This window comes from Corapipo altera, unplaced genomic scaffold, assembly GCF_003945725.1.
Source record: "Corapipo altera isolate COAL_440 unplaced genomic scaffold, ASM394572v1 45, whole genome shotgun sequence".
Lineage (NCBI taxonomy): Eukaryota > Metazoa > Chordata > Aves > Passeriformes > Pipridae > Corapipo > Corapipo altera.
The window spans coordinates 14,094,128-14,116,078 of record NW_020884877.1 but is presented as its reverse complement, the minus strand read 5'-3'; the positions used below and the strand labels follow the sequence as shown (position 1 = coordinate 14,116,078).

The 21,951-nt window shown below is 37.0% G+C and overlaps 1 protein-coding gene across 3 annotated transcripts in view; it reads right to left on the bottom strand.

The window, feature by feature from the left end:
* Positions 1–2,329: 2,329 nt before the first annotated feature.
* SLC25A12 (solute carrier family 25 member 12) overlaps positions 2,330–21,951 on the bottom strand; it is a 47,845-nt gene continuing 28,223 nt past the window's right edge. For all 3 annotated transcript variants that reach the window (XM_027637274.1, XM_027637275.1, XM_027637276.1), the window contains 9 exons: positions 20,193–20,277; positions 19,580–19,738; positions 16,359–16,411; positions 16,085–16,165; positions 7,611–7,751; positions 6,131–6,269; positions 3,738–3,896; positions 3,455–3,545; positions 2,330–2,932 (listed from right to left, as the gene is read on the bottom strand). In XM_027637274.1, coding sequence (XP_027493075.1) covers positions 2,743–2,932; positions 3,455–3,545; positions 3,738–3,896; positions 6,131–6,269; positions 7,611–7,751; positions 16,085–16,165; positions 16,359–16,411; positions 19,580–19,738; positions 20,193–20,277 — 1,098 coding nt within the window. In that variant the 3' untranslated portion in view covers positions 2,330–2,742. The remainder of the gene's footprint in view (positions 2,933–3,454; positions 3,546–3,737; positions 3,897–6,130; positions 6,270–7,610; positions 7,752–16,084; positions 16,166–16,358; positions 16,412–19,579; positions 19,739–20,192; positions 20,278–21,951) is intronic.

The following is a 21,951-nucleotide window of genomic DNA, read 5'->3' as shown; positions in this document are numbered from 1 at the left end:
GGATGGGGGCCTGTTGTTTGCTTTTGGGTTGGTTTTGGTGGTTTGGGGGTTTTTAATGAATATTCTGAGTTGTAATAATTAGATTCTAAACCAGTATTGATGCCTTTAACTTAGGATTCTACATTTGTTTCTGCTGTTCTTAAATCTGCTACAAGTTTATTGTTTTCTCAGAAGAGCTGGTTTTATATGCTTAAAAATAGGAAATAGGCTTATATTTATTGATCAGCTTTATGTCCAGAAGTATTCTCCTTGTTTCTTCATTGTTTGTATTTTAACTTTTCTGGTTTGTTTGGATTTTTTTCTGTTTCTCCTCCTCTCAGTTCTGAGTAGTTTATAGAGACATAGGCAGCAGGAACAGCAGTTCTGTCTTCATGAGGTTTTTTTTTTCAGTGGGTCTGAAAGTGAAATGTGTTCAGGCTTCCATTGGTGTTGGTGTGTTAAAAATGACTGTGTCCCCCCCCTTTCCCATGCAGTCAGGCTGCTTGGTTTGCAGATATTTACCCTGCATGTTTTCCTCAACCTTACAACAGCAGCTCTGTTCAGCTGAGAAGCATGTGAACTACATAAAGAACAGGCACATCATGTGATGGTTTGTACCCTTTGGGCACAAGAATTCTTAGTGAGCAGAGTGTCTGTTTTCATGATGTTTTTGGGGGGAGGGGGTGCTTGGGATTTTGGTCGGTTGTTCTTGTAGGTTTTTATCCTGAGAATACATTTCTGTCAGACTTTTTCTTTTCAGAAATCCAGCAGATCAGACTTTCTTCCAGTGACTGTTGCACACATGTTGCGGGTCATAGGGCACTAGTTTTGTGTAGTTTCAACCTTTTTAGTAATTTTCATTTATTAAATTTAGTACTACTCTATATTCATTCCTGCTTGTTTTCCTCCCTCTCAGAATAGCTGAGTCCAGATTAAAAATGTTGTCAAACCCATACCTACAACATGGAGACCAACAGTGATGGTAGGTACTGTAAATGACCATTCTGGGAGCCAAACTGTCCAGTTTTAGAGCTGTAAGAAATACAAATGTTGTTGTGCATTGTAAAGTCTCCTAAGGCCTTGATCAAGTCACTCAACAAGCTGTGACTAAGATTAAATGCCAGTGGGTACCCACCACTTTTGTATCTGTTTAGAAAAGCACAGGACAAAATATACAGATACAAGAGAGGGTTCCTGGGAAGCCTGTCTCTGTGCAGAGAACTGTACAGAACAAGGAATTCCTTAAACAGAATAAAACTAATAAAGACAGGAAGCCTTCCCATTGGGTTATATATATGCATGATGCAGAATAGTGATCAAACTCCCAAGGTCTATTGTAACCTCTGGCTCAATATTATTAGGCATCAGAATATTTTGTATCTTGCTTGGAGGCTAGAGCTGAAGGAGGGCTTGTCTGTGTAGTGTTCAGTTTTTAAGAAGCCGTTTCTTCATAAACTGTCTAAATCTCTGATTGGTCTGCTATCACCTGAATAAGTAAATAACAGAACCTTGAATCAGTTCATACCACTGGGACATGCTGCACTCTAGGGTGCTAAACCCAAGAAGAAACACGTAAACCTCAACATAGGAGGCTGCTGTGCTTCAGTGAGCAAGGCTGGAAACCCACCCATCTCTTCTCTGGCTGCAAGGGCAGTATAACTACCTTTACCTCTAGGACTGTAGAAATCTAGACTCCCCTATTTCCTCTGACATTTTTGCATTTAAATATTATACCAGGGAAACTTTGAGCAGACACTAAGCCAGAAACAGTTCAAGCTTTTGCTTTTTCCTCCCCTTTCACTTCCACTCAGCTTCCACTCCAATCAGTTTTGCATATAAAAATAATATAATAAGTAACTTTTTTTTTTTTACCCCCACAGAATAACATAATCTTTCAATGGTACAACAATCTAAAATAAAGAGAATGCCTTCAATTTTTTTATAACAAGTTTTCTATTCTGGAAAGAAAGCACTCAGTAGTAAGCCCTGTAAAAATTCTTGAGTCTGCTAATAATTGGCAAATCTCTCATTGTGTTTTAAATATGCTACCATAGAGGTAAGATCTATTACACATTTACTAGGACCATGTATTTCCAGGTAATTCCTTGTCACAAAGTAGTGCTGCAATAAAATATTGGCTGTGCTCATCTAGGTACTGTATCCTCTTACACTTACAATCCAGCACATGGCATTTTAATTCCTTTGCTGTAACTACAGCAAAGTGCATTCCTGCAAAGGCTGTGTCCTGTCCTGTACATTCAGTAAGTGGGCACATCTGCTCTTTAATCTGTGGAAGTTGTCCTACTGGACAACTTTCTCTAAACTCAAAGAAGTGAACTGACGTAAGTGGTTTTAAACATTTTATTGTCACGATTGTTAACAAAACGCCTTCAAAACATCTGTACATTTCAAACTATTTTGAACTGCAATACCCATTATATAAATGTACGTGTATAGATGCCCTGATGTCTCTGTACAAAGATGTACAATATGTACAGTAACATTAAATGCAAGCTGTGCAAGGCAAAGTCTAGGCTACAGCTTCATGCCACCAGTTAAAACAAGGCATAGAACCACAGCTTCAATCAGTTCCTTGTGTGTAAATAAATAAATGCAGGTATGTATGAATATTAGAAAGGAGCAGTTAGATTTGCAAGCTCAGTTCAGCTAGAACACATGCAGCTGACTGGGAAAAATACAGTAGTACTCTTGTGAACTCTTTCCACCGCATCACTTCGTTAGGTTGAAACATCTTTTCAGGATTCAGCTGCTACTTTTTGCTTGAACTGAGGTGATGCCAGGAGCTCGAAACTTTGGAAGATATAAACCAAATTTATTTTCTATACCAGCAAATGTAGCTGTAGCAAGTCTATATCCGCCTATATGTGCAGGGTTTACAGGAGGAAGATCTGAAATTCGAGTTTTTGGGGCAGCTTCTGATCCAGCAGGTTTGCTGTTTGAACAAAGAAAAAGAAAAAAAGCCTTTTTGTTATGAAATCTAGACTAAGAAATAACTTTAAATAAAGTTACTCAGGCTTAAATGCTTCAGTCTTTTGTCTGAGTATGGAAGACTGTTAAAGCTGACCTTAATTAACTCTGATAGTGAAGTGGAAGCCAGACCACTACTTAATTTTAAATCAACCCCAAAACTGAAGTTACAGTTTTACTGTAAAAGTTAAAATTCTTTTAACTTCCAGTGCCACAAGGAAAATGGACAAAACTATCTTGCTACAATGGAAATAGAAATTAGTGTATTGAAATAAATATGAAATGGCTCTTTATTTCCTCATCTGTTTAGAAGGAGCATGCAAGTTTCCCTCAATTATATAAAAGGGGGGGGGATTTTTTAAATGGTGCAATTTTAAGTACAGGTGCTCAATGAGTTTTAATGGGTCCCATGCATGAAAAAAATAGTTTTGTTTTTTTAAATTTGGTAGTTGTTTTGTGCAAGCTAAATAGCAAATAGTTGACTTACAGGCCTCCAAAATCAACATAAAACCATCTCTGCAGAAGTTCATAAGTGACCAAAGTAACACCAAACTGGGGTGAAGATCTGAACACGCGAGCTGTTAAATATTACAAATCACAGTGTTAAACAAATGAAAGAATTTCTCAGGAAAGAAGCTAAACATTTTTAACAAGGTGTATGTTTTTCACAATCAGACCTTGTAAATACTGCTCTAATTTGAGTCCTTAACAAAGCAAGTGCTAATCTGTAGGTTTGGGGTCAGCCTTAATATTGAGAGTCCATTTCTCACCTCCAGCTCCCTTCCACAGAGCCGAGGGGCCTTCTTCCCTCAGAATCTTCCTAAAGCAGTCGATAACTCCACTGTATGTTGTCTGACCAGCGCGAGCTGCCACTTGCAGTCTTGTCTTGATGACATCAGCAGGGGTTACCAAAGAAGCAGCAGGCACACCTTTTAGAAGAAAACCACATTTAATTTGCACAAAGGATCTTGTAAAAGATGAAACACTTCTAACTGAAAAATACAACTGCAAACTTTCAGATTTTTACAAGGGTTAGACATTACCAAAAATGCAGGTTCTTACTCTTGATGCTCATATACACTGTTGTGCTTGGTATAGTTTTGTGTTTCTTTTAAAGGCTATAACTGACAGTAAAGAGAATAAACTATCACCAACGAATCTCTCAGCATCTTCTAGTGGTCTGGCATTAACAGTAGTTTGAAACAAGATAAAAGAGGCTATATATGTAATATATAAAAATTAGTTATGCAGCCTTACTGTATTTATTAATACTCTACAACATATTTTGCAAGTTACATAGATGATTGATTTGGGAATTGAATGCTATGCATCCATTTGTTAAGGGTGCTAATGAGAAAACTACTACTTAAAACACCTTTTCTACAGAAACATGTCTGTACTGCTGTTTGGATTGTTCTGTAGGAGAACAGATGCTGCTTACTTCAGTAGGCAAGCCATAAAAAGACTGAGGACAATGAAGGTGTTTTACAAGTCTGCTTAGTACCAAAAGCATGATATTAGCCAACAGTGATGGAAGAACAAATCTCTACTTCCAAGGCACCACTCTTGGCTTTCTAGCCAAAGGAAAGGAGAAGGTTTCCATAAATGTACTCCACAGTATATAACTGTGTTATCTGAGAGATTTCTGAATACTTGTGAATACTGTAAAAATTTCATCCCCTTAAAAAGATGAACCATCTTCTGACTTAGAATTCTGAAATTAATGTAGACTTCTGTTGAACTTTTACAGTTTGTTAATATTGAATTAAAAATTTTAACAAGTCACTGACTCGCATAGGTGATGATAAACTCTAAAGTGTCACTGACCAAGTCAGGAGGTTTTAAAAGAAAACAGAAGCACTGTGGTTAACCCTACAAGCACACACTAATAGCAACCATAAGCAGATTTCCCTTTGCAGGCAGATGGGTTCAGACTGCATAACAGGAATAGAGTGAGCAATTGGGAATTTGAAATCTGCAATTCAGAAAGGCAGATTCCTGTATATACTCTAAAACTAGGCCTGCAAGATTTACACACATTTTTAACAGAGTTCATCACTTAGTATGAGCAACATAGAAACACCGATCAAATGGAGAGAAGCTGTAAAGGTTGCAGTCTAAAAATAAAGTCTTGTATGAGACACAAGTTAGTGATATACTAAAAGATATATATGAGTATTGTACGAGTACAGGAAGCTAAATAATCTTCCACTTCTGGCAGCTCTGCACTACTGAAGTTATCAGGGCTACGAACACTCATTTCCTAGCTGGTCTCCTTTCCCTCTGGCACAAGGAACACACCAGCTGGCAGAGAGGAGGTGCAGCCAAGCTCTGTATCAAGTCCAGTGTGGGAAATGCTCTTCCCACACAGGTGCTTGTGACTGATGTGTTTATAGTGACTCCTTATGATTGTAACAAGTAACAAAGGGCCTTGCTCAGCCCAAGGGTGTTTCTAAACTGCAGATTCCAACACTGAATCGTTCACAATGGAGAGGCTGTGTGCAGATACCTGGTTTTCATCCACTGAGCTCATTCTTGGCAGTGCAGAACCTGGTGATCTCTGGCTGCATGTTTAAATATCCACCACTGCAGTTCCTACAGCTTCTATTTTTACACCCCTTGCCATTCAGTAAAAACTTTTTATTACAGCTGCATATTGTCTTTATACTAAACTTGTTTGAGAAGCCTTAAAATATTTTAAATTTGAGAGTATGATACTTTAACTTCATCTTCTTTACAAACTAATGCCATATTTTTAGCAAATAGATTTGAAAAAAGTTTCTTTTAGTTATTCTAGAATCCCAAACTAGGTAAGCAATTTTCTTCCGAGCTCTTATGATCTCTCATTTTATGTTCATCAAAGATTCAAATTAGCCTTCAACTCTGAGAGCTCAGTAACAAGTAAAACCCCATTGAGACAGACAGATCAAATTTGACTACAAGTTGCTGAGCTGCATTACGCTGTTTATCCACATTATGCAAATGTAATTAGCTCTCATCAAAATTACATCGCCTCCCACTAAGGGTAACAGTGATCAAATTTAGATTAAATCACATACAATGGTACAGTGCCCTTCCTTTATATGGGGCTACTGAATGAATATTAAATGTTACTCACTAAAGAATAAAAAAATTACTTTTGGAAAACATTCTGCAATATTACCTGCAATGGCTCCAGCTGCAAGGAGATTAAGCCCTCCCACATGGCCACTTTCATCAGCAAACATCAGTTTACTATGAGCATAAACCGGAAAGTAGATTGCAGAAAAGGGAATGTCTCTGAGGAAACACGCTTTGGCACCCTGACACAGAGAAAGAAACATAATGCAAATAAATTCTGTAGATAGGGCTAAAATTCATATCCAGCAAGCAGCCTGAACCCAGAAAGCACAAACTCTTTTTATCTGCCACATAAATAACACAGAAAATAAAATGTCTCAGGAAACAGAAGATACGGGGAATTTGAAAATAAGAATAAAGCACATCTAAAGTAAGTGTCTGGAATCAGGAAGATTTTAAGCCATACATGACATCAATCCTAACATCAGTACCTAGGATAAATACTTTTTATACATTATGTCTCCAAAGGCAATGAAGTGACAAAGATCAGTCCCTTACATCTTGCTGACAACAACCCACAGCCAGGGAAGCAGCAAGACAAGTCCCTGCAGGCCATTCTTTCCACCAAACACAAAAGCACTTTTAAAATACTAGCGAGGACTGTAAGACCTCACACTGGTCATCATCTGGTTGACCAAAGAAGCTGCACTGGAAAGGTAACAAAAAGAGAAAAAAAAAGCTGTGAAATGGGCACAGTTTAGTAAGGAAATGCAATGGTCATGAATCTCATCTACTGAATTCAAAACAAAACCCTTCAACTCTGAAAGTAAACGTACACATTTTCATAGTATTATTGCAGGTCTATGGACAAATCACATAAAGCAATGTTTTGTAAGTGCACAGCTAATATAACTGCTGAATTTACGTGTTACCCCTTGCACTGGCAGAACATACAGGAAGAAACACTCTTCCTTGTTTAAGAAAACTAATAGCTTCTGCTCCATTACATCTGATCTGTAATGATGGCAGTAAGTACACCTGCAGGGAAGGAATCTGTTGACTGGCATTCTGCTGAAGTACCATACAGTATGGGCTTTTTTCAGTGGAATTTATTGACAAATCCCACCACTTAACTTCTTAAAAATCTGAATCCTACTAAACTCCACTACTGTTTCACTGCCATCAAATTATTAAGACAAAGAGAATATCCTGCTGGAAAGATAACAATAGAGATAACAGAGATTCAAAATAAATGTAAGAAAAACGCACAGGGAAAGCTAGAGAAACTTCTCAAAAAACCCCACCAAAGGAAATGATCAGTGCCAGGAGCCAGCAGGTCTGCAATACAGGACTCCCTGTAGCTTGGCATAAAAGCCCAAAGGATAGAATGGGGGAGTATTTTTTTGTATCCCACTGCCATTAATTTAGAAGTGAGTTTCTTCAGTTTTCCACTATGGGGCTGCCCTGCAGGAAGAGATTGGTTTTAAATTCAAAAGATAAGTCTTTGTTTTTAACAATTTTTGTTTCAACAATACAAAAGTTTAGCATAAAACGATGGAGCCACTCCAAGCAGAAGCACGTACCTTATAAAGACCAAGAAAGCCCAGATCTTTTATAACAGAGAGGGCACTGACTCTGGGTCCTGTAGTAATTTCTCCTGCTACCTGCAACCGAATCTTTACAATTTCCAGAGGATTAGTGAAGATGACCTGGGAAGCTCCTGCCTGCAAACCCAAAGAAAAAGAAAGTAAATTGCATTACAAGAGCATGTGGTGATGTACCAACTTTTGCAATGTGCTGAGGGCCTGCACTTCTCACTGCTTTGGCTGATATTCTCATGTAAAAATATATGAGAGATATTTAATAAAGCACCTGTGTGGAACTTAAAAGCCCCAGGTCAGAAATCATGCGTTTGTACAAAATAAATTTTTACATTTACATGTTTATAGTTCACAGAGGTGGATTAATTCAGTTTCTCTCTTCTCCTTGACATCATTTTCTAGAAGTCGTGGCTCTGTTTAACTGTCTATTAGATATTACAGGAAATACTAAACTAAAATAATCATTAGACTTGTGCTACTAGAGCATCAAACACACATAAAGAAGACCTTATGTTTATTCAATAATAATCCATCACAAATGTGTAGACATGCCATTTGCATTTAGAAGTGATACTGTTTAAAAGGTAAATTTGCATGTAATGGTGTAATTTTAAATTATTAGAAAAGGTGTTTGGAGTTTTGTTTAGCAGTCTTTAATTGTCCTAAGTGGAAACAAAATATGAAATTTAAATAGGAAGAATAACATTTCAAAATAGATAGAAAGAGAAGCCATATCTTTGAGCTGAGCATGACAGAATTTACTTGGAGGAAATACTCTGTTAGCAGCACTGAAGGACTACCTTGCAAACTTCCTGGCAATAGCATTGAAAAGCTGCTTCTGATTCTGCACTTTAACCAAAGACTTTCAAAGAACTGTGTTTCAGGTTTGAGAGGGATTCAGTCTGACAGTTCAGTTTCAGAGACACGTAAACCTATTTAAAATGACATGTTTATATTTCTCCCTGGTTTGCTGTAGGTACTACCATTCACTTCTGAAGAAGTATGTGGTTCATCACAAAACAGCTAGATTTTACTAAGCTTCTCCCCCTTTCTCCCTAAGCCACCCTTTTTCATTTAAAAATTAAACCCACTTCCTTAAAATTTATGGCATATAACCACTTGAATACAGCCAACTTTAAAAAGCATTTCTTCCATAATATAAAAGCTCATCTTAATTCTGATCTGTTCCTCTAATCCATCAAATTTCAGTGAAATAACCAAATGCACACCATCTGCAATTAAAACATTTTACCAGGAAAGAAACCATTCCTGTAGTATTGGGGGGATGTGTGTGCATGCAGAGGTGTGGTGCAGTAAAATCAATAGTTGATACTCCAAGACAGCATGCACGGTGCTCTCTGCTAATTGATTCAGAGCTAATGAACACTAATCCTTTCTGCCTTAGAACAATCTTCCTCTCTCCAGCAGCAGGCACAATAAACTGGAGATTAGCCCTGAAGCACGGTTTAGAAGTTGGTAACCTGAATTATTTAGACTAGAGACAAAAGAGCATTGGAAACCTCATCAGCTCTTGCTGGGACCAAGCCCTTCAGTACTATCCATGGGATGGGCTCAGGAAGCATCGACATCTCCACTGGCCACATGTCTGGTACCTCACTGAGCTGTTCCTGAGCCCACTGCCCGCCTGTTACTGCAAGCCTCATTTATTACTCCACTCATTACTGGCACCATTACAGCTTTACTGAGGCACATTGACCCAAACAGTGAGATCAACCCTCGCTTTTATGAATCATCTCCACTGTAGCAGTAACTGTCTTTAACATTTTCACTCAAATTATCGGTCTATATTATAGATCTTAATTTTATTCCCTCACTTCACTTCTCAGAAATAAAGCCTACGTTTTTGTGGACATTTATTGCAACCATCAGGAAGATCACTAGAACTCCCAGACCAGCCAAAATGATTCCCATTTTCTCTGTTCCTTGGACTTACTGCATGGTGTTAACTCAGTTATGTGACACCACTCATGCCCAAAGGCATTCTTCAGCCTCTCTTTACTTCTCATCTCGCCTTTTCCTTCCCAGGTCACACACACCCACACATGCAAGATGAGAGGGGCTGTCTTGCTAGACAAAGTTCCAATCTAAATACAATTTATAAAATTTGCATCTGGCAAGTTATTTAAACAACCTAATTTTTTTTGTTTGTATTGCATTAAGCAGAAAACCAATTTCAAATGTTTAGCACTTCCTTGCATAGTTTTAAAAAATAATTTTGGTAGATAAAATGTTAAGCCGCATGTTCTGACTATATAGTACAATGGTCCACACAAAAAAATTCAAATAACTTTAAATTGCAACACTAGGCTAGAAATTCACTCTTTCTAGACAATTACCAGCTATCTGCCTCCTAAATATGCATTATTTGTTTACATGTATATGTGAAATTCCATTTTTCATTTTTAATGTTAAAAATTAGAACATCCTGCAGAGCAGCCAAAATAACTTTTCCTATTTGCCTAACAGCCACCATAGAAACACAAACAGGCCAATTTGTAAACATTTCTATTTTCTACTTGGAATTCAATCTTCCAGCAATTAACATTTTCCTCTCCTAGGTGCACAACTGCCTACCTTTCTGTCAAAATCAGCAACAGCCCTCTTCTGATACAGAAAGGAAAAGAGAAGACTCTTAACACATTTTAATAATTTAGCAGCAACACTAATTATATATACGATGTTAGAAATTCTATATAATTAATACAGAATTATGTATTCCAACAATATTAAAATATGGTTTGATTACTGGGTTATTGAGCAAAATAAAATATAAGGAAACCTCTGTGCTTATATTATCAGTAGAAAACCAATTGAAAAGCTCTTTAGTTACATCAGCACTTTGAACATTGAGTATTTACAGTGTTGACAAACTTCTCAACAGGCAAATTTCTCAAAAAGAGTTGTAACTATCTGGATACCCAGTTAAATACTCCCTATGAGCACCATGTACTTCTAACCAAGTCTTGACTTATCATACTGTTGTACTTGGAGCTCAGCACACTTTTGTGCACAGCAGTGATTTGATTCACATGAAGAGGAGTGCTGTGTTCAGGGGAGTTGGGTCCTTCAACATCACAAGTACACATAAGACAAGCATTGACTTTAATACAGAACATGTAACAAGAAAACTCATTTTTTCACTGTGTATTTTTTAAAGAATGTATGCAAGGGTTGCTTTTTGTTAGTTTGTGGTTTCTTTTTAAGTAAAAGGTGGACTATCTATCTGACTAATAACATGCAAGGTGGAGGAGAGGGCTGCCTTGGGGAGCAGAAGAGGATGCAGAGGAGAGTGACACAAAGGATCTCCAAATAAAAATGAACTGGAAGCATGCAGGGTTGCAACACAAATCTCCATGCTCCTGTACAAATCACTGGCAATCAGTGTCATTCTTTTTCAAAGTATCTTACTTCAGCTGTCAGCTGTGTATGTTAAATACCTGTGCACGTGTACATTCACACAGAGGTATACATTGCACTCCTTGAATTTCTTTTGGAGATGGTGCACTAAATCTAGATTCCCCCCCTCATAAAAACCTCTCTTCACACATAAATTGCAACAGACACTTTAAAAAAGGTTGACAAATTTGTTTCAGAATGGAGGTTATTCATACACATCAAAAATACCAGTAATAAAAGCTTCTACTTAACCTTAATGTCATGTAAAATAACTCTACAAGGAGCAAATGAAGGAACTAAATCTGACAGCAAAGGTTATGAAAGAAAAGATGTAGTTTGAGATCCCACAGCAAACGCCCCATGACATGCCAAAGGCTGAAGGAAATACACAAATGACCCTGCAACATGAGACCTCTTGCCCTTTCCAATTCCACCCCAGAGGCATATGCTACAAAGGGGGAGAGGCCTATTTCAAGCCCTTCCTTCCTTCCTTCCTTTTTGAACCCACCACATCCTGGACTACAGCTATGTCCCATACAAGCAGCTGAAATAAGATGTTACTTAAACCAGACTTGTTTAAAAACAACAAAAAAACTTGCACTTCTTTCTCAAGGCAAAGCTGTCATTTTTCATGAACCTACAGTAAGCTTACTGTCTCTTTTATTAAAAACAACCATTTTCTCAAAGATTTTAAATGTCCACAACAGAGATCAAGATAAAGTAGTAAAGTTTAATTCTGCTTCTAACTTTATCTGTTTAAAGTATGATAAAAGAAGCAGAGTATCTTCAGGATTTTGAAGGAAAAATAGCCTGACAGCTATAATTCTATATTTTTGTGTTTGTTAAACAAAACCATTAACATTTTAAATTATTTTTTCAAAAATAAATATTTGACACATTCCTATTTGCTTGATAAAGCCATATACACATTTGGTTGTATGTATGTATATCTTAATAAATGTATGGAAATTATTTTTTACAAGTATACCAAAACATTTAGACTAAATGTTAGATTTAATGTTTAGAAAACTTTTAAAATCAGTGGTAAATTTGGACCTCTCTGTGTATGTATGTGGAAACACACACACATATCCCAACCCCTAATTATCAACAGATGCATTGCCTACACCTCAGTGAGGGTTCCTAGACCCTTTCTGCCTGGCACTCCACATCCTCTTCCTCCCTGCAGCATAAAGCAAAAACATCTTTCTGATGCACCATGATTCATCCATTCGAAATGCTAAGCACCATGCACATTACAATGATGATAGGAATCAATCCATTTCTTCCTGTGTAACTCACAGGAATTACAGCCTAAAATCACAGCATCTCTGTCTCCTGCAACAGTAATTATGAATCATTTACTCAGCATTGGATGTCTACTTTAACATCACTTCCCAGGTGGAGATGAGCAGTTGCCCTACAACACCTTCCCCTCTCCATGTACTCACATGTGTCATGCATGTGAGCTCCTTTGGGAAGCACTGTCCATATCAGGTATGCACTCTCTGCTTCCCAGGCCTCTGTTGGGATAGAGGAAAGCACTGCCAAAGCCTCACTCAGTCTCCCTGCAACTCAAAGCTACCAGTAACTGAAAACTCCAAAGGCAGGAATGCAGGTTAATCACTGAATTGTAATGAAATGTAATTCAATTAATTGCAGTAACAGTAGGGAAAGAAATTGTTTGCTCTGAACATGCATAAATGTGGATAGTCCTTTGATGATTAACAAACCAGCATACTCTGAGGAAGGTAGGAAGATGGGATATCAGTTTCATCCATCAGGGACCAGAGCCCTTTCATTGACAAGTATGACCTGACTGCTGTAACTGAGCTGCCCCATGTAGCTGCTCTGCAGTTTTCAAATACAGCAACAGCTTGAGAGCAGCTGGGAATATCTGGGCTCTGACAGAGCAGACCCTACACTTCCCAGTGACATTTACACTGCCCAGCAGCCATCAGGTAGGTTTAAAGGAGCACAGGGCACGGGCTGCCTGTGGGAGGTCCCTGCCCTGCAGTAAGGAAGGAAAAAACCGACAGGCAGCTGACCATATAAACAGGCCACTGCCTGGGAAGGTGTCTTTGCTAACTGCTGTGAGAATCAAGACATTTCCTCTAAATGAAAATGAGAGTTCATTCCACAAGCTTACAGAAGCTGAGAATAATTGAAGCCTGAGAAGTATGATTTTGGCCAAAGAGATACAGACTCTGGGCATCAGCATTGCTGGATGAGGCCCACGCCTGTGAGCAGCAACTTTGCTGGACAGTCCAACACTGCTTGTACACACTCCAGAGCTGAGATACTGAACAGCCTAGGTAGGGTCTCTTGAATCACTACTGTCTTAATGTAAAGGTTTCACCTGTCCTCATGTGTGGGTCTTAGAAGACTGCAACACCATTCATAAGCTTTGATACAGCACTGCCATCCAGAGAGGAGAAAACTGCTATGTCTGCTGGAACCTTTCCCAAGCTGCCTCCACTTCCTCACAAGAATTTTTTTGGTTGCTGTTTGAGGACTGATGTGGTATGTGGTATGCACAGTGTGCTTTTGGACACCTTGCAAGAGGGAAGGCTTCAAAAGCATGGAAGGCCTCTGCTGTAAACTCTAAAATGGCTGCAAATACAACTTGCTCATCTGGCTCATCCATTTGCAAGCAGTTCCACAGCAGAAATGATGAAAAACTGCATTATTGCTGTTAATGAGGAGATGGTTCAACACTAAACAGAGGCAACTGACAGTCAGAGACAGTAATAAGTACATCTCTGAGAACTACATACAGATATAATGCTATTTCTTCCGATGTTATGACAAGGTAAAAAGTATATTTTAAATTTACCCTATATTTATAGTGCACTATTAGCAAGGCATTTAAGTGTTGAACAGTAAAGAAAAGCCACAAAAAACCAAGTTACCCAAATCCAGATGCTGAAAATAATTTTGGCATGTATAAACCCCAAACAATCCCAAAGTAACCCATCATTTTGAACTAACAAAGAGAGAAGGAAGAGAATAAAGGAAAAATGAAAAAGAAAGGTAGCATCACTCAAACACAAAGCACACAGCCTTGTGTGCCCCTGCACAAGGCAATGGAGAAAGCTTACTTGTGGCACTTCCTTGGATGTAACTGTTGGTTATGTCCCATAGTATTTTGTAGAAAAACAGTACAAAATGAACATGAAAAGTGCAAAGATAACACTATTTCAGAGCAAGTCAAAATAAAAAAGAGCTGTCACAACGAGGATTAAAAGGTCTGAGGATAAAAAAGACTAACATCAACTTGGTCCTGCTTCAATGAACTTACACTTTCAGACTCCTAACTGCATAAGCTTGCCAATAAAGATTCTGGTATTTAGGAAGAAGTGGAATTGCTAAAATGTAACTAAGCAGCAGCACAGACAGAGAAGTCATCAAGTGGTAAGATTATCAGATGATCCAGAGGAAGCTACAGAGAAACACCCCCCAGGTTGCCAAACTGTGGCCAACAGCTCTTCTATAATTTTGTTTAAAATTTTCCCAGATTGAGTGAGAAGAATATTATCTTGAAAAAGGAGATGAGAATATCAGCTAAGACAGTCAGCTAGAACAAAGTGTTGTGTTTGGACAGATTACAAATCTGCTCAGCTTCACAGAAACATCCAAATTTCTGAAAGCTTATCTGAAATTCAGTTTCTCCCCAATTTTTGCATGTTCACTACAGTCAGACAATGAAGTTACTTTGAAAAAGAAGTACCTACCATGAAGTGGAAAAGCCTCTAATGTAGATTGAATTTAATATTATATATTTCAGTACAAAATAATGTAAAATAATAAAATTATCTGATGTTTGTTTTTAATTATGAATTTAAACACAACACAGAGAAAAACACTAACGAATTATATTAGCTTCTGTTATAAATGACCTGTATGTGCTTTCTCTGTTACTGAGCTTTCTAGAAAAAGGTTAGTCTTCTGCTAGCTACACATTATAGCTGCTTTCTCACATTTCTCAGAAAATAAACTTTGTACACTGACAGGTGAAGACTCAACCATGTACCAGGCTGTCAAATTCAATCAGGCAGAACTATAAGCAGCCTCCCTTCAGGGCTGTTTCTTTGAATTAAAAGTTTGCAGAGGTCAACAACCTTTCTGCCCCAGGTTTTGTTGTAAGCTGAGGAGGTTTTATACCAGCCTGTCAGCCTACTCAACTGGAAGTTATTAGTGTTCTCTGCTACAAAAGAAACCTGTCTCAAGCCTTAAACATTTTATAGGGTTAAGAACTGTAGGAGAATCTCACAAATGAAATTAGCCAATGTGCAAAACCAAAAGAAATCTATCATCAATATCAATTCAAACCACTTACAGATTGCTAAAACATCCACTGAATTTCAACCCTCAATCTAAACAAAAACACAGTATGTTTTTTAACTGTATTTAGACGAGGGATGCAATTAGCATCTGGAGCAACACAGCTACATTTTATACAAAGTCATTTAAATGGACAATTCACTCATACCTGTTACCTGAAAGGTAAGGCTACATCATTCATTTTTTCCACATTTTCGCAAACAGAAAAAAAATTCACATAGAGCAAGTTAGAGAGGGTATTTCTTTTCCTTCTTAAAATATTCAGCAAGAAAAAGATGTTTTAGAACCATTCTAGCCACCTCCACCCCTGCCCCCAAAGGAAACTCAATCATGTCTATAATCCACTCTCAAGGAATATCTGTATCTTCCCAAACAAATGATGAACAGCAACCAAGTAGAACATATGGAAAGGCAGAATAGGCACCCTCTCTTTAGCCTTTGTGAATAAAACCAGTGCTGAAACTGTTACATACTGGGCCAAAAGAAGTAGTTTAAGTATGTAATTCCAAGGAAACTTAACTCAGAAGTATACAAAACTTTCCAAACAGAAAAAATACTTGTTTTAGTACTTGTGACTGGGAGAAAAAAGAACACTCCTGTTCAAATTGACAAAGCACACTCATTAACTGCCATTCCAACTATTCTGCACATGACTGAGAATCAATTTTTCCTAGGAATACAGGACAGATACTTACACAGCCTCCAGCAAGGACCTCTGCAGGGAATGGAATGGAACCATCTTTCGTAGTAAATTTGTCTCTGACAAAGTCATTAACCTAATAAAGATACAATATATTACACACTATTTTGAGTTATTTTTCCCCCTTATTAATATATATCAAGTACATCTGTATACATATATATTAGAGTGCTTGTAAGTGGTCATCTTTCACACATTTTAGGAAATAAATCCTGTGCATGTTAAAAAACAAAAGGATGCCAAGGAGAAAAAAAAAAAAAGATACGTACAGTTAGCTTAATAGCCTTTTCTGGAGCAACACCTATCAGCTGTGGTAACAAGCCTATAGAAACAAAGACATCATAAGGCAACATTATCTTCCTAATAGAGAAATTAGTATTTTATAAGTGCTGTACAGAAATGCCTTTCTGCACAGGGGATATCCTTTGCGGTGGATGGCATTCAAGCACGAGATGCTGCTAGAGCACTGCATATTCATACCAGTACAATTTTATATTACAATTTCTGTTGAAAATGATAAAGAAAAGGGTGACCAGATCTGCCTTCCTCAACTAAGTCAAGCCTGCTACTGCTGCTGTACAGAAGGAAAAAAAAAAAGTGTAAAGACCAAACATACACCTTGGATATGCCTACTACATAAAAGTTTGTTTGACTTTTTTAGCCCCTTAAGATCATTTTCCCATGCAAAGGCTTGCAATGACTTTTTAAAATAGGAGAGTAATTGTGAGATATACACATAACTATGATAAATTATCAAATCACTTCTACTTGACTCACTAATCTGAGTTTTCTGAAGGCTCCAGTCAACTAAGGATATGAAGGATTTTCCCCTTTTAGTTCAACATGGCAGCATGAACTTCTTTAAACCCTATTCATATTAAGCATTTTTTATCTCACTAAGAGGAAGTATTAGTGGATAGAAACTGATTTTGACAAGGCCCTTGCTCCTGGAAAATAGCTATTATCAAAATGAAATGTCATTTGACAAAAGCATACACACTTTTCTAAGAACTAATAGATTTAAGAAAAAAATCAGTAGATGGCAGTCTTAACTTCCTAACATACCACATTATAACTACATCTGCTATTTTTAAATCCATTTTCTCCACGGTAATTTTGGCATATGCATAGACTATAAACTCAAAAGGCTTATTTTTATTAGATGTGGTCACTTCCTAAAGTTATTCCATAATTATGGAATATCATTTTGTCAAAAGTGTTTGCCAGTTAACTAATAAAAAATCCCACAGCAATGAAACCATCTTGATGCAGCTTTCCACTATTTGTTAAGTAAAAAGAATCATAGCTAAAAATTAATTTTAAATGTTCAAAATTCCCAAAATACTCAGCCTGCAGAATTTTTATACTACTTTCTTAAAAGGAAGCTCAGAACAAATGTACCTAAATAGAAAGTGCAGTAGTTAATGTATTGAGTGTAGTGTTTCCTTCCAAAGTAGCACTTTCTGTGCGATTTCCAGACTTACTATGCTGAGGAAAAGTAGTTATTAAATACAAAGAAAGGCTGACAATATAGAAAAGAAATGGTGCCCTCCCAGTCTGAATCTCTGATTTACCACGAAAAGACAACCCAGTTCATCAATGCCTACACTTAAAAAACCCAAAGCTACCAGACAAAAAACCACAAGACAATCCCTCCACTCCCTTTCATGCTGAATTCATTGGGCACACACATTTAGTGTGCCAGAGAACCTGGGACCTGCATGGTCTAGTGAGGGACTTCAGAAGATACTTCATTAGTTCCAAAGTTGGATGCCAGGACTCAAAAGCATCTTAATTTTCTTGACCAAAAATTATAAGTTTTTTAAAATTATGACATTTCCAGTATGCATTGAGTTCTATCTTTTAAACTGCAGTAAACAACTACTGTAGATACCATTACATTACAGTATATATGTATCATTATATTACAGTACAATTAGGATAATCCAGCTCAGGAATGTAAGAACCATAAATGTTTCTGCTGTTCAATGTATTTCCACAGACCATCTAATTCTATGCATCCAAAATCTTAGCAACATGCTGACCATTAACTGTAACATTTTCAAAACCACTACAGGAACTTCTTACACTAAACAATCTTAAAGACAATTACTAAACAGACTACTAAAAAGTTTAGCAAACTGACATTCTTTCAAACAAGTACATTGTTTCTTTAGTGTAAAGCACTGCTTTTAACTCATCAATGGAATCATCATTAGTTTCAAAGTGTTTGAGAAAGGTTAGAAAACCAAATTAAAAATAATTAATTATCAGTTTTAGATGCTCCTATGCAAAAATGAGGCAGGGGAGTAAGAGAAAGAAAACAGTACTGTAGAACAGCATTATAGAAATAGTCTCATAGATGGAACTCAAAGACTATTTGCTTTTGTGAAAGATTTAGCAACAAAAAAGGAAAACAATTTACCAGTAAGATGTAATTTACGGAGACTACAGATATTTCATTAACCTTTCATCAACTTATTCCTCCCTTTACTCACTTTCATAGCAAAATCCTTCAAGACTACAAAACACTCTTTAGCCAGAACCCACAGGCTTTCACATGTACTTAGATACTGTCCTTTACAAAGCAAAATGCTGTGACCATCACAGAAGTGAGTGACTTTGCTCCAACCAAAAAAAAAAAGGTGTGCCAATTAATAAATACCTTACTGACCCTTAAGAAAATTGTGAACTTCATTAAGTTCTGTGAAATTACAATTAAAAATAGAGATTCAACCAAACATCTATTTCAGAGAACTGGCAAGCATGTACCCTGTATGTAAGTCAGCTTACCAATGTGATAAAAACTCTTTCAGATTCTAAGCTAAAACAAGATATTAGATAACTTCCAGTCTAACTGATAAGGAACTGAATTCTTAACCTGTATTTTAGAGTTTTATTCTTTTTTTAAATTACAGTTTTCTGAGTTCCACTGTTGATATTTTAATAAAGCAAAATAATTCAACAGCAGGATGCAATTTTTGTTCATGGGATAAAATCATAAAACAAGTCCCACTACCTGCAAAAGAATGAGGCATAAGATCTGGCATCCAGTTTACAGGTACATTTCAAAATGACTGTCTTTTGTCTCTTAAGAAAGAAATATTTGCAGTAAAATGGATGTTTATTCCTCAGACAGTAATCCACTCCCAATGTTTTACTCGAGCCAAAAGTTGCAATCCTCAATTTGTCCACAATCAGGTCCACAACACTTACACCCAAAAAATTAGGACTTTAAACAACTTAAGCAGCAAGGAGTAAGTCAGTAACAACAACAAAAAAATGCCCAGTTTTTCCCAGCAATTATTTATGATGAAGGGTGCTCAATGGAAGATGAATATTGAGCTCTGAATTGAAAGCAAAATTGTACATGAAATCAAGTATCCTGATTTTCTCATAGGAAACTAGCTGTTGAGGTATTAGAAAAAAGGGAGGGGGGACAGAAAATTACCAACTTGATATATGTACACCTTTTTTTTTATTCACTTACCTCTGTAAAGACCAAAAAAGCCTTCAAAACGCAAAACCTTTTTAAAGCAGTCAAAGCTGTTTTTATACATCAACTCTCCTACGACTGAACCTGTGGAGCGCTGATTCTGCATACGAGTTTTCACCAGGTCTATGGGATACACTGCAGTAGCACCAACAGCTGTAAGAAAGCATTTGGAGTATTATTTCTGCAACATCATTGTTAGTGTAGTATGTAATTACTGTGATGATTTTCTACAGCATTTATTTAAACACAAAGAATACATAAGCTGGTAAGATATGTTGGAAGCAAGAAAGAGCAACACCGAAGGTCTAGAAAAAAGTCTCAAGGAGAAAGGATGACACTATTAAATAAAAATGGTGTGTAGAATGAAGGAAATCAATCTGAATTACAAATAAGGAAATCTGTTACTGGAGTAGAGTTTCAAAGGACTGTGGAGGGATTCTAAAACTCAAGTGATAAGGAAAGAAAGGGAATAGCACAATCAAAACAGTTCCATTATCCAATTCTTCACATGTATAACCAAGAAATGCACCTCAGATGAGATCAAATAGTCTGGTGAAAGTGTTAAACTAACCCAAGCTTGAAAACAGAAAGCAGAAATATTACTCACCTCCAGCAATTGAGCCCAAAGTGAACCTGTAAGCTGACTCAGCTATCTGGAGCCAAACAGGTCTGCCTAATTGTCCAAAAGATTGCTGTGTGAGGAGAAAAAAAAAACAACAACTTGAAAATCTGCATGGGAAAACATGGCTTTTATAATGTTACAGAAAGAACCTGATAAAAATTGGTAGCTTTATGTTAAGGAGGAAGAAAAAAATAATTACTATATTACACCTAATGAATGAACCATATTTTTCAAATACTCCTTTTAGAAAATATTCTTCCTTTCATATTCCTGGTTGTGTCAAAACCAGCACACTAGTAACAACTACGGTCAAGAAAAAGAGACAGAAATTCAAAACAACTTTGCTATTTTCCATTCCATTGCCGTTGAATTTGTAAGGCATGGAACTCCATTTTGACTCAAAATATCTCAAAAGGAATTCAGTATCTCACAGACAGGGTCTATCAGCACAGGACATACTTTAAGATTACATATACATTAATGCATAGCATAAATATGACATTTCATGTTTTCAAAAGAAGCAGAAAGTCAATTATTCCCCAAAGAATTCTCCACAAGACTTTTTCAGGCAGTTGTTAATTTACAGATACAATGCTGACCTCACTCATTTCAATGACATATACTACTATAAATCTGTTAGTGTTCTAAATAGATACAAGTCTGCACAGAAAGTATCTGCAGAGACTCATAATCATATTATTAGATGGCTGTTAGAAACAAGGTAACTGATAAACAAGATGTAAGTGTTCACAAACTTGTACTATAAAGTATGCAAGACGGGCCAAATTTTCTTCCAACCATAAACAAGATGATTATTTATATTATGCAGTATAATTCGTCTGGGCCATATAAGGGGCCAAGATATTAACTGTTAAATTCCATATTAAAGCAGACACAAAAGTTTGATTCCCAAACACAAGCCTGTTTTTCTTAAAAGTACCCTGTATTGTTAGCAGATGTGCTCCTGACAGCACAGCTGGAATGTCTACAGAACCCAGACTGCCACAGGAGGCTTTGCTCTGAGGCACACCAGGAATTCTTCACAAGGATTACCACGGGCACACCTCCCAGCTAACTCACCAAGGCTACTGATCTAAGGTACGTTCAGCACTCTGAAGCTCTGAAAAGTGAAATACCCCCTGCAAACAACACGGACCTCAGTGCAACCCACTCTGATGGGGCTGGGGTTACACTGGGTGTGCAAAAACCTGCCTTTACTGCATAAAGTTACACTGTACATACACAGTGTAGGACAAAAGCCTATGAGATCAACATGAGATCATTATCTGTAAAGAAACATGAATTATATTTTATACAATTTTTCCACAGAATAAAGATACAGCTGAAACCACTTCCCTCCACAAGGCATTTTCCTCCCCCGCAATACACGTAAACAGAGAGGAATAGTGAAATTCTAGGTAGCACCAACACTGCACATGTGGACCAGCATAAAAATAGCATAAATCAAATGTACTGCTTTTACAAGCAAATAGAAGTAATAAATTTGAAGAATATCCTCAATATTTCAAAACTACTATAATTTCCTATTAAAAAATAATTAAAAAACCCCATAAAAATAAATTGAAAAATATGGATACAAACCTTTTGATTCATGTAAATGAAAGACACATGCAATAATATACCTCAAAAAGCCTTAGATGCAGAACTAGTTCTTCCACAAAAATTTTCTCCTAGTTTAGCACACCTGCTGCCTTTCAGCTGTTTTAAGATTATTCTTTTTTTC